This window comes from Falco peregrinus, chromosome 16 (assembly GCF_023634155.1).
Source record: "Falco peregrinus isolate bFalPer1 chromosome 16, bFalPer1.pri, whole genome shotgun sequence".
In the NCBI taxonomy this organism is placed as follows: Eukaryota; Metazoa; Chordata; class Aves; order Falconiformes; family Falconidae; genus Falco; species Falco peregrinus.
Window position 1 is genome coordinate 3010315 of NC_073736.1, and position 13276 is coordinate 3023590.

At 42.8% G+C, this 13276-nt stretch overlaps 2 protein-coding genes across 3 annotated transcripts in view; one reads left to right on the plus strand and one right to left on the minus strand.

Annotated features, from left to right (window-relative positions):
• MAPK14 (mitogen-activated protein kinase 14) overlaps nt 1-10166 on the minus strand; it is a 26535-nt gene extending 16369 nt beyond the window's left edge. For both annotated transcript variants that reach the window (XM_055819985.1, XM_055819984.1), the window contains exons 1-2: nt 9602-10166; nt 2202-2331 (exon numbers count right to left, since the gene is read on the minus strand). In XM_055819985.1, coding sequence (XP_055675960.1) covers nt 2202-2331; nt 9602-9717 — 246 coding nt within the window. In that variant the 5' untranslated portion in view covers nt 9718-10166. The remainder of the gene's footprint in view (nt 1-2201; nt 2332-9601) is intronic.
• Nucleotides 10157-13276, plus strand: part of SLC26A8 (solute carrier family 26 member 8) — a gene marked incomplete at its 5' end in the record, with an annotated part of 25380 nt that continues 22260 nt past the window's right edge. Inside the window, 2 exons of the mRNA XM_055819954.1 lie at nt 10157-10239; nt 12797-12928. Coding sequence (XP_055675929.1) covers nt 10157-10239; nt 12797-12928 — 215 coding nt within the window. The remainder of the gene's footprint in view (nt 10240-12796; nt 12929-13276) is intronic.

The following is a 13276-nucleotide window of genomic DNA, read 5'->3' on the forward strand; positions in this document are numbered from 1 at the left end:
CTCTGTCTAATCTATATTATACATTATAGATTACATTTTATTGAAGAAACTGGAAAGAAAAACACTTCCCTGCCTCCCCGATATATACTGTGGCAATTCCATTTCTAGACAGGCATGTTCTTCAAACATTCACACCCATCCTGCATTAATAATTCTCGTGCTTACAGTTTCCTTTTCTGGTGGACTCTTCTGTATTGTTGTTTACAGAAAAATTCAACATTATCCATCCAGTTTAGCATGGAAAGACAAAACTGACTTTGCTATCTAGACTTCAGAAATACAGTGATGTGCTGCAGAATAACTGACTCACTTCTATGGAAGCATGAACACCAGTGAATTCAGAATCCAACTCTTCATCTTTTGCTTTCCCCTCCCAGCATTTTAGCATGTCACAGAACTTATTAATGTCTTCATATGACAACAAACCTGTATCTGCTCAGCATTGTGCTTTATGCACGCTAACAAGACCTCCTGGAACTTGAAAATGTAATGCAGACACGCTCCAGTGCTCTGCACGTCCATTCATTTGCTCAAGATCATCATGAGCCAGGCTAGATACAGGATATAGAAAACCATTCTGAGTCAAGCCCCTTAAACTACCATACCTTCCAGATTTGCTGGCATGTTCTGTGCCACGTAAAACCGAGCATTTTACCTCCAAACTGAGACCTGAATAGTCAAGATACTGCCTGAACCAGCTCTGAACATCTCTGCATCTGCAGGATTTTTAAACCACAACCTAGATAAACTTCCCACAGATAGATGATGGTACGATGAACTGATAGTAAGTATTTCTATATATAAACAACTTCACTTCCTTTTATCCTTTACTCAAAGCTATATAGGTTCTTCACAATACTAATCCAAAAATACCAATTAATGCCAAACACAGAACTGCCATAGCACCAGTCACAACCTAATTTTCACTGCTTAACTTTATTAGCTTAGACAAAATGGATTGATACACCATTGGTTTTGGTTTGTTTTTTTAATTTGGCAACAGATATTCAAAGCTTTCTTGTTTGGAGAGTATCTCAGCTATGAGAAAAGGTCCAGAAAAAACTCCAGGGGATGGATATTAAGCATGATCAGACGCTACCCCTACTGTTGAGACAATGGTATCGTACAGAGGCATGAAGGAAGAATTGTTGACAATGGTACGTACATGTCTCAAAAGTGCCAATTACACTGGCCACACTAAAAACACCAAGAAGATTTAGAGGATACCAGCCGCTGACCGAGGTAGTTCGAAGCCATCACACACAACCACCACTGCACAACAAAAGAAATTCTGAACAGACCACCCAAGGAGAACCTTACAATGGAATTATGCTTGTTTGGCTTTTAGTGCCAGATAAAGGTCCCAGGTTTTCTCAGCTTGCTTCCAAAACAAGATTTCCCTTCTGCTAAGTGGGAGCTTGGTTGGACAACAGAAATCAAGAGCCCTCCTCTCCTGCTGACATTCTGACAGCTCTACAGAGGACAGGACTTTTTGCTCCACGGCATGTAGTATTTGCTCCAAACAGCATGGAATATACATATGTTGGTGTGTTAATGCCACAAACACACAGATCTGGTCAACCACCTGTTTTCTATACAAAATGGAGGTTATATCAAAAAAAGCTCAACATAATATTTGTCACATCCTATTTTGTTTCCCTGCTGATGATTTAAGTGGATGGCTTGTATGAAAAGTCATTCAATTTCCACTCCCTTTTTTCCTCCCTGTTTTACCTACAGAAATCTAGTGAACATCTACTCCACACCCTTCTGACGCAGGCAAGCCAAAACAAGTATGAAAAACCCTCTAGGAGACACTAGAAACAAGCTTAGATTTTCTTTTTTAAAACAAATACTTAACATAAAAACTACAGCTTACTACAGCAAGCGTGCAGGAGAATGTACGTGCTATCACCTGTGTCCTAAATCCTTAAGACAGCATGAACCTGCTAAGCAGTAATTTCCACATTACTCTAGGAAATACCAAGATCTTTTAACACAAAATTGGTTATGTATTTCTTGGGGTTTGGTTTTTTAATCTGCATTGTCTTCTACAGCTAGAATCCCTTGGACTACTGCAAGTTTTGTATTTAGTATTAGAAAAAAAGGTATGCAACAAGATCCTTAAATGCAATCATGACGGATGCTCAATGGATAGATCAACTTCAGACCAACTTTTCACACCACCTCCTTCAACTTACATTTTCGTGTTTCATGTGCTTAAGTAGCCGTAGCTCTCGGTAGGTCCTTTTGGCATGGATGATAGACTGAAATGGTCGGGACAGCTTCTTTACAGCCACACGCAATGAAGTTTTTGTGTCAAAGGCAGAACTACAATAAAAAGTAATCAAATTATCAAAACATATTCTTTATCAACACCTTCAAATCCACACTTAGCAACTCCTGATAGCAGCTATCTGGACACAGAGTCACAGTCAACAGTATTTCTCCAGTAAAAATAATTTCTAGGTATCCTGGTTCACAGCCTGCACACCCACTCAAAATCCCCACATATTTACACAACTGCTGGTTTCTACAGAATATGTTTAAAAGATGAGTCTTCTTCACACAGTAAAAGGAAATTTTTTCAAAAAAAAGAGAGAAGGTTATGACTTTTCTGTCTAAAACCAGTGGTGCTCTCAAACATAAATATGGCAATAAAACTCTGGAGAGAAGACGAGTACTTGTAAATATTACCTGTATTCCTAAACATATTTTCATACACCACAGTTCATCACAAATGGCTATGCTCAAAATACTATCCTTTATGTTACATCCATACAAAAACACAAGGCCTGTGATTAAAAAGTCAACTATAACAGTTGTTAATCACAATTGAAGCTAAAATGAATTTTTTTCAGTAAGTCACATCTAATTGTAAAGTCCTGGTATACAAAAATGCATGTGAATATTTTGCTGTGCATTACCAAAACCTGTCCCTTTAGCAGAAACTTCATACATACAAATATTAGAATCCATAAAGAATAATTCCATCCTATTTGTTAACTTTGTTACGCTTTTTTAATATATTTTGTACTGTAAAAATAAACTCTTGAAGTATGTCTTTATACAACTTATTTATATTAAGAAGCAAAAGCCTGATACTTCTGAAACAACCAAAAATTTAATACATTAATAACTATGTTAAATTTCTGACAAACTGCATAAAAATCTTCCAGGGCTTATACTCAAGGAACTAAAGAAACATAGGTCTTTAACTCTGAACCAAATTACCCCTCTTTTTTCCTCTTTGATGTTCTTATCTAAAACAGCTCTGGCTTGTCAAAAAGGAAGGAGGATGAGAAAGAGGATGTGAAATCAAGGTTACACTTGATTCAAGATAACAAACAGGGGAAAGTATGGAATGGATAAAGTTGGAGAAGGACAGTATTTGTTTATTTTCCTGCTGCATTTTGATTCAGGACGAGCTCCTGATTTCATTTAAAAATGAGTATGCACTAGTTCTTGACAAACTCAAAAACAAAACCAGTGAAAAGGAAAGCTACGCATTTATAAATCTAAAGCGTGAAGCAGCCTAGCTAACAGAAATTTCAAAACCAATCACAAAAGTAGTCCTACAACAAACCCACAACTGCACATACAACCCTCACCCCCCAGCCCTGCCAAAGAAGCTGTTTGAAGTGAATTAGTTGTCACTTATTTTTAAAGCAACTAACTGGAATTAAGTTGATAAGGAGTCTTTTTGCAAAGTTCCTCATTTTCCAAGGAACTTGCTATATGAGGTTTATGAGAAATAGGAAACAAAATACAAGCTCATCCCTACGAACAGCAATCCCTCCCCCAGGTCCTGCAAGAGAATGGAAAAACCCACTGTGCACGATGGAAGAAGAGCATCTCCTCCTCTACAATGGGGCACCTGTATACACAGTGGAAAGAGCTCTCTGGAAAAGATATGAAAACACAGCTAGACAGCTAAGATGACAGGAGCAGCGAACTGCCAAAGCTGAAGTACTCAAGCTGTATACACCATCCTGTCTCAAAGAATGTCCATTATCAACTACTTGCACACGAGTTATCCTTTCTGTACACCTCACTCAGCCTGGGCAGACAAAATAAGCTATTAAGCCTTTTAACCTTGATTTCTAGTCAGCAAGTTTTCACACACCACTAGGATATCAATATTTAAGCTGTAACACTTCATGAAACACAGAATTCAATTTTATTTTTTTTAAAGCTTCACATACACCATTTCACAATATACAAACATACCTAATTCAGGCTGTGGTTATATGACAATATTTTAATGATACTCAAGGTGTTTTCTAGGACTTTGATCAAAAATAAGATTAGTCATCCTAATTCAACACATTCTGCTGTGAATTAGTCATGAACCTTTACCAGCTTTCAAGCATTTTGGGTACAGAAGGCAGCATATATCAGTATCACTTTCATCTCGAAAAGAAGGGGATCCCCTGCATATTAACCACCTTCACAGCTACTTAGTCGAGACTTCTCACTTGGTTCCCACAAGATTCTCTTTAGAGAAGATTTCTGAGCCACCAGATGATATTAGCTATTTCAGAGTCCAAAGAAAATTTAATTTCACCTTCTTCTTAACAACATTTTTGGGGTTGTATCAAGTCTGCTGTAGTAGATGCACAACCTCCAAGGAGAATTGCAATCAGCAGTACCGAGAAACTGTTTCACCAGCACAAGGACATTATGCACAAGCCCGGGAAAGAACATTTTGTATTACTGCACAGTCGCAATCTAGAGCTACTCTTGAAGTCAGAAGAATTCTAAGCTCAGTCATATTTGAGGCCTAAAGACTATGTGCCTACAGATAAAGGCGTGCTGAGTGATTTTCTGCCAATATAGATAACCACCTAATGGTTTGCATGAGTAGGGAACACAGAGCTACAGAACAGCTGTCATGTTGGAGAATGTTTTAAAGAACATTAAGCTGGCTTTCACCACCGACTTAAAACAGCTGCATTACACTGATCATATTCAGCTAAAAACGCCCAATCGGGAAAAAATTGCATGAGCCACAGTTTTAAATCCCTTTTAAAACAAGATCAGCACAAATTCAGCATTTATCACTCGTTTTTAACCTCTTGCATACTATTGTGCTATGGCAGACGAACTGCATCTACCTCAGCCTAAACGAGCTAGAACTACAGCTCTGAGCTAACCTGAATTGAATCCACAACATAAGAGCTAGAATTAAACAATATTTTAGAGAACCTACCCACTGATTCGACTTACATCTTCTTAGAAGCAATATGTAAAGTAGCCCGAGGAACTGAAGAACACACAAAACTACTTAAGAGTGCAATTTATTTAAACATTAGATGATCAGAATGTTAATTTTTGTGCAAAGACTATTTTGCTAAACGGTATGCTGCTCATCGCTAGCACCTATGCAAATACCCAAGCTAACCAAATCTCTTCAGTGGTAACTTTGGAGTTAGTTTATGCACCCCTAGTTATGGGCAGAAAAAACACAGTACCTGACAGTTTTATCAATAACACCAGTCACTTCTGAGTTCAGGCTACACATACATGCCTGTCAATGTTCACAACACACTGCAGAAAGTTGTAAACCCTATTCTCCTCTGCTACATTGGCTTCTGCTTCTAAGAAAGTGGCAATAAAAAAAAAAAATCTCCCTATAGGACAGATGCGCTCACACTAACTACTAACTTAATTTCTTAATATACAGAATTCCCATGAAGTTCAAACTACTTACCTTCACTTTCAGAGCTCTGCCCATGGCTTTTCTGTGCATGCCCATCTTTCCTACTCAATTCCCCCTTCCTCACATGTGTTCTGCTAATCCTACCTGTACGGCTGCTTCATCCCATTCAGCTTTATAGTTCTTTTCATATCACTCCTCACATATCTACCACACCTTATTGGAGAAGCAGGCACCTGTCCCTCCAAGTGCATATGTACTCTGGAGGCACCTGCACACTTTGATAAGCTTAAAGACACAGACTGGTTAAAAAAAAGACAACAAAAAGAATCCACTGAGAAACTGTTACAGAGGTCGTATTTAGGGTCATTACTTCACTTCCTCTGGAGTCTCATGTTTTAAAATGTCTTAAATCCATAGTGTTTCTCTGTTCATTTAAAAAGAGGGGAATTATCCCAATATCTTCATAACACCCAGGAAATTCAGAGTCTGTGTTGGTACAGCTGTGGGTTGACACAGGAAGAAATCACAGGTTTTGGAAGGGCTATATAACCTGACAGTCTACAAACAAAAAAACCCTAAAAAAATTATTTTGCAGGATTCTGAGGAAGAGCAAATCTTGGCTGTTTGATTCCTTTCCAAATTAAATAAGGCAATACAGATAGCCTGCAAAGCAATAAAACAAAAACCTTCTTTTACAAAAGCTATCGATACAACATACAAAGAAGCACTGCAAAAAATAAAAGAATGAGGTAAACTCCTCTAAGAGCATACCAAGTCTGCCTTCACAGCATTTTGGAAACTGATGACAAAGACTGTCAAAACACCTCTTTGCTTAGCTTAGAGCTGGCTGAACTAATGCCGTTTGCTGAGACTTCCCTCCAGCACACGCCAGAAACGAAGCAATCCTGCAGCTAAACTGAGTCACCGATCAATCCCATCTCCACTCAGCAACTTCCCACTGCAAAACGCTGCATTATCTCAGCCCTCTCCTCCTTAAGACACTGACACTTCAGAAACCTGCATGTGTTTTAGTGTAGACCTGGTTACAAAATCTTTTTCATGCAAAAGACTATGCTGTATGAATATACAAAACTGTTGCAAGAATAAATGAAACAGCATTTCACACAACAGATGTCACAGCAATTGTTAGGTGACTTAGCAACGATCGATCTGATAATACATATCAATGTTTCTCGAAGTTTTGGAAATGAGTTCCTATCTGCATCTCCACATACTTGCAGTTTTTTAAAAACAGATCCTGAAAAATACCAGAGTTGGCCATTTGGATGTCATTCTTCCAATACTGCACACAATACTTCAGAGAACACTGGACTATTTGCTCTAAATTTAAGCACGTGCCTCGGGTGCCTTAGGCTGCCTGCTGTCTCTCTCCATCCACTGACTACAAAATAAAGTCAGGTTCTTATATTAGAGTGTTCCGAGTCATACTCGCGTTAGACATTTAAAGCAGCCTACAGCAGACAGCTCCATAGTCTAAATGATTACTCTGCTTTCTTTCTTTTCTATTATTTTCCCCCCACTTTCTAGAAACTCCTCATTTTTAAATGCCTCATCTTGACAACAAAATAAACAACAGAGCATTTTATTACATTCTAATATAATAATGCAGTAGGCATACACGGAAATATAGTTAACCATTCAGTTTAAGGGTGGTTAAAGCCCTGCAATTCACTATCCCAACAGAGAGGAACACCAAAGTCCCAAATGAAAGTAGGTATCCTTTTACTGGGAAGCAAAATTTCTAAAGGGACAGAGTACAGAACAAGTCATTGCAGGAACAGCCTAAATACTATGCATCATCATTCACAGCTTAATAAAATTACATATAAATGCAAGGGGGGTTGTTTGTAGTTTTGTTGGTGTTTTTTTTTTAATTCTGACATACTTTCCATATCACCAGTCTTTTTGAAGAAGCTATATCACTGAATCTTTTCTGAAACACGTTTTCAGAAGAAGAACATACAGAAAGCCATTAGCACAGACTGTAAAAAGACTCACATGCCACATGGCTGAAATTGTTTCCAATACAAAATTGTTTCATCTGGCCTGAACACAGTTGCACAATCTTTGAAAGTTTTGACACAGCAAAACAGGAAATTCATGATGCAAACTCTAGTTATTGGTTGTGAAAACAAACTCTGGAAGTATTACATGCACAATTGAGATTGTGGGGAGGGGGAAAACATAAGAGGAACGTAGACTGCAAAGGATCAACCTTAAAAATACAATGGACAAGGCACTAAGATTCATTTCCTATTACATCTGGGGAGTTACACAACTCCGTGGCACTTACAGGGGTATTTATCAGCTATGGCAGTGAGGCCCTTCCTTCAACAAACTAAACCCATCTGTTCTAAAAAACCTCTGCAAGTACATTGGTTAATCTTGCTACTAGAATTGACCAGCCTTTGTCTTTTATGAAATACAAGCATTTACATAGTTGAGGCACAGCACTTTTAAGAAATGCATGTTATTTAAGCTGAATTTATTAACAATTTTATAGCAGCAGGTTAAGAACAGCTGAGAACTTTCTTTAAAACTGCAGCACATTCAAAACAACTCCTTTTCTTTATTAGCAGAGTGCAGTATGCATCCCCTCATTATGATTTAACATAAATTATATTTTCTATATAAATTTGCACATTATGTTAATGAAAAAATATGCATGCCTGCTCAAATATAGCCACAGAGCAGCTGTGTAATCATTATGCACCTGTATCTGAAAATTCAGGTCACACCTGGACAGAGTCAAGGAATCACAGAATCATCACTGAACAGCAGGTTGGAAAGGACCTCACTGATCACCTGGTCCAACCTTTTTGGCAAAGGCACAGTCTAGACACTGAATAAAAGAACATGAAATAAAGCCCAGAATGTTTGTGTTGGAGACATTTCTTAGTAGAAGGACACGGTAGTTTGTGAACACTTCTATACAGGTCTACTGCATGACTGCTCAAGTCTAGATGTCAAACCAATTCAAATGCAACCTTGTCTTTAAGATTAAACAATGTATGCAAGCCAGTTAATTTCTGTTTAACAATCCAACATACTTCAGCAGAGAAACTACAAATTAAGGACGTACTGTATTTTGCACGTGTAACCTGTCATATGTTTTGCTCCTACCAGGTAAACATTAAAAACTGAACTCTTATCTTCAAGCTCTCTGTATTTCTGCAGGACTTTACTCTCCCATGCAGCGCATACTGCAGTAATTCTGTCATTCTATAGCAATAAAAGAAGTTTTCCTGTGTTGATATACTACTGCCAAGAAAAAAGAAATATTTGTAAACCCACTGTTACAAGTCTGGGATGTAAAAAGAGCCCTGGTAGCCCTCCCTCTACTTTCCCTCCCTATCAACAGATTCCAGTTAAAATATAGTTGCCTCAAATACAATCTACACTTCAGGTCCAGAAGGAAACTGGGACGAGAACTGCCAGGCCCTTAGCTCTGCAAAGCCAGCTAAGGGGGACTTGCCAGCCTCCATCCCTCTCCACCCCCCACCTACTAACTGCGAGAAGGCACCGTGAAATATGTCTATATGAGATCATTCGGGGGGGTGGGGGGGTGGGACATGATTATCTTCCCCTGCAAAAATGTTTTAGTGCCACCTGCCATGTGGTGCAATCCCCGACGCATTCCAAAGACAAGACTGCGGCTTCCCAGCAGTGCCGCTCTTAAACCGGGAGGAAAAACATTCCTTGCAGGAGACGGGTAAAAAGCTAGGGGAGAGGGGCACGGCCGGAGGACAAGCCAGCCCCGCTCTCCTCCCGCCGTGCCCGCCCCGCACGCATCCCACCGCGGGTCCCTGCACGCCGGGGCAGGTTTCCAGGCGGAGAGGGGGCCGAGGGGTGGGCAGCAACCTGACGTGACCCCCACCCTGCACCCACACACACCCCCGGTCCCCTGCCAGCACTCACCAGACGGAGCCATAGGCCCCGGAGCCGACCGGGGAGAGGTTCTGGTACCGCTCGGGCACCTCCCACACCGTCTTGTTCAGCTCCTGCCTGTAGAACTTGGGCCGCTCCTGAGACATCTCGGCTCCGGAGCCCGCCCCGCCCGGCCCGGCGGGAGGGGGAGGCTCTGCCCGCGGCTGCAGCAGCACCACCACCGCCGCCACCACCACCTCCAGCAGCAGCGGCTGCTTCTTCCTTCCTCCTCTCCCCGCCTCGCTTCTCCGGCGGGTGGGGGCGGCCCTGCAGCAGCAGCAGCAACGCCCTCCCCGCCGTCCCCTCACGCCGCCGACCGCCGGGGCCGCCGCCGCCGCTCGCGCGCGCCCCCTCAGGCGGGCGGCTCGCGCGTCCCGCTCCCGCCTTCCCCTCACCTCAGGGCAGGGGGCGGGGGGGGGGACGGGGGGGACGGGGACGGGGGCGCGGTGCCAGCGGCCCTGTCACCGCCTTCCCGCCTTGCTTCTCTCCCGCCTACCCCCTCCCCCGGCTCGCTGAGGGGCGGGATAGCCCCGGGAGGTGAGCTGAGGTGAAGCGAGGCGCGACGGCGGTTCGCTCAGCCGGCAGCGAGCGGGGCGGCGTCGCGGTGAGGGGAGACACTGCCGCTGCAGGTAGGGCGGCTCAGAGCGACGCCCCTACCGCCTGCCCCGCCCCGAGCGGCGCAGCCCAGGCTGGGCCTGGCCGCGGCCCCGCACACGCACACGCACACACACACACACACCGCTCCGCCGCCACGGCTGAGCCCAATCGCCTGTCACGACAGCTCTCGCGAGAGCTGAGGCGCTCAGGGCAGAGATGACCCAATATGGAACCAGCGCGGCGGGCTCTCGCGAGAGCGGCGCCGCGGGGCGGGGCCCGGGGGAGGTTGGCGGGTGTTCCCGGGGCTGGGAGAAGGGGGGCTGGCCCGGCGTGCACCTGCAGCGCTGCAAATACGCTAAAATTTGGGAATTGCTGCTGTTTTTTCGCCTTTTCGCGAGCCCTGCTTGGCTTTCCTGTGCGGCCCACCTTAGCGTGTGCTTTAGATAAATATTTTAAAAAGGGAAATAGATGAAAAAGCTTTTCTAAGGCAGCATTTCTGCAGGCCCAGGGTATCCTGTTAGGGTGAGTAGCAGCCCGCCATGGAGTACCTTAGGGTAACCGTAGCTCTAGTGCTTCTGAAGTCTTACAAGCCGGTATTAATTGCTCTTAGAAACTTCCTAAGGACACTTTGTTCCCTCCTAGGGGCTTCATGCCAGGAGTGATGAGGAGTGCTAAGCTCTCCCTGCCCAGATTTCCCATTGTCCTGATCTTCCTCTGTGTGTTTGGAGAATAAACTATTTCTTAATACTGTAATAGGCCTTGCAATATCAAAGATCGGTATGTGCTTGCTTTCAAGTACATGCCTAAGACTCAACGAAGGCATGACTTACTGTAACAAGCAGGTTAAGCATGTTTTGGAGTGGAGCCCGTGGTACCTTTACCACATAGTAAGTACAGAATGTCACAGCAAGTAAATAATGTTAAGGATTTGAGTTTAAGGCCACTTAGCTTTTGATCTTAAGCTTGAGGAAGATGCGTCTCGTTAGCAGTGCTGTGCAAGACAGGCACATTTTGAATGGGGTATGGAAGCCTGCCTTTAAAACATTTGACTTCCCATGTAAAAGCCTTTTTCTTTCCCTGCACAGAGTGGGACCCTGCGCTCTGCTGCTGTGAGTCATCACTGAAGTCTAAATGCGAACAGCTGAAAGTTACCACTGCTTGCACCTAAAAAGCACACACTTCTGGCGTGCTGGGGGTTTTGTTGCCTTGAATTTGCAAACTCTAGCTTCACGTTAGTTTTGCTTGTTGTATTACCTTGCCTTGAGAAGAGCTGATTGTGCTCAAAGATGTCAGAAACGGCTAAGGCTTCAAAAGCTCGTACTGGGTGTGAGAAGCTAATGAACAAAATTACTCTTGAACTCACCTGTGGAAGACATTGATTTCTCTCTTCTGTCAGAGAGAGAAACTATGCCCTAGGGATGGAGTGTGTTTGAAACTTGCCTACTGCTAGCTCTCTTTGTGATTTAGAACGACCGGGGCATGTGTATGTGTTTGTAGATATGTCTCACAAAACAGTAAGTACTGTGCTGGAGTCCCTGTTGCTGTATTAGCAATAGCAGATCTCAGTGATGCAAAGCACCAGACCTGTACAAACTGATCCTGGTGGTTCAGGAAATGAAATACGAGGAGAAAATGTAAATCCCAATGAATTTTTTTGCAGGTTTTGAGACTTTAAACTTGGATTCAGGATAGATTCACAGCTGCTCACTCACAGCCTTTTTATATTTCCTCTTTTCTTTCTTTGTTCTGCCCATAGCACAAAATTTGTTCCTACATGTCACCACCCTTCTTACATGTACTTTCACTTGGTAGCTCTGGATTTGAATATTTTTTTTTCTGCCTCAGCTGTTGGTATGACAACTTTGTCACTGGACCTTGACTTACACAGTATTAACTCTGGGAGCTCACATCTTACCTACTCTGAGTGACAGTGACTGAATTCAGATTTCCTTCATGATATTAAAATTCTGAGGAATGTCACTCAGAGATCTTTGGGATTTAAAAACCTGAGTGGTATTAGATACTGATTTTATACAGCAAGCTCTGGCATTTGCAGAGCCTCAGAGTTAGCTGTTCTCTAAGTCTTTTTCCTCCAGGATTGGAAACAAAGAGAATTCAAAATTTTTCCTCAGCTGTGGTAGGTTTATGGAGAAGGACTGTATTTGGTTCCCTAAACATGGGCCTGCTTTTGGGATCACAAAATGGAGGGGATGCACACTGGTCTTTCCTACAGGGTAGGGACAAGGCAAGTTCCAGGAGGACCTGGTGTTCCTGCAACTCATTTGGCAATTGATTTGTTTGCTTTCAATAGCAGCACATCTTTCGTGGATTTCGGTCTCCAGAGGCTTGCTTATCCCCGCTGTAACTACGGGCTTCACAGGAGTTATGTTGGGATGGACTGATCACGTGTCATACTTTTTGGTTTGGTTTTAGTAGGTATTTCAGTCAGTGACTGCTTCTCTCTTGCAGTCTCGCTGCCAAGAAAGAGAGTGTTCACTGTGGTCTCCCACATTTGCTGTTTCTCTGGTTTTAACTGACTGTTCAGAAGGAAAATATGGTGCTTGACAACAATACTGTTGGTACTTACAGGCAACCAAGCAGATTTCAGGGTCCAAAGAGAAATGCAGAGGAGCACTTCCAGGCATACTTTGAAAGAGAACCGTCCTCCACCTTGGGTGGAGTGCTACAAATCCTTCAGGAGAGCAGACAACTACAATGCAGGTGAGTTCTATGCCAGGAATTTATCAGGTGCAAAGGAACTAAGGAGGCTCTTCAAGCCCAAGTGTAAAAAAAGTTAGTACCACAGCTGGTAATTAAAATGCTGAACTGCACTCATTGATAACCAAAGCAGAACACTCAGTTACAGCAGCTTGCAGCTGAAACGTGCAAGATCACTTTAGCGCTGATCTTTACCCAAGTTGCTATTTGCTATCTGCGAAAGTGTCTGTTCACTTTAGGACCGTGATAGTATGAGGGATACATGCACCGTAAAGAGAAAGTGCCAATAGTTGTAGTTCCCTCCAGTGCTTCCCTCATCCTAGCTGTCAGACACAGGCTCTCATTTGCTTT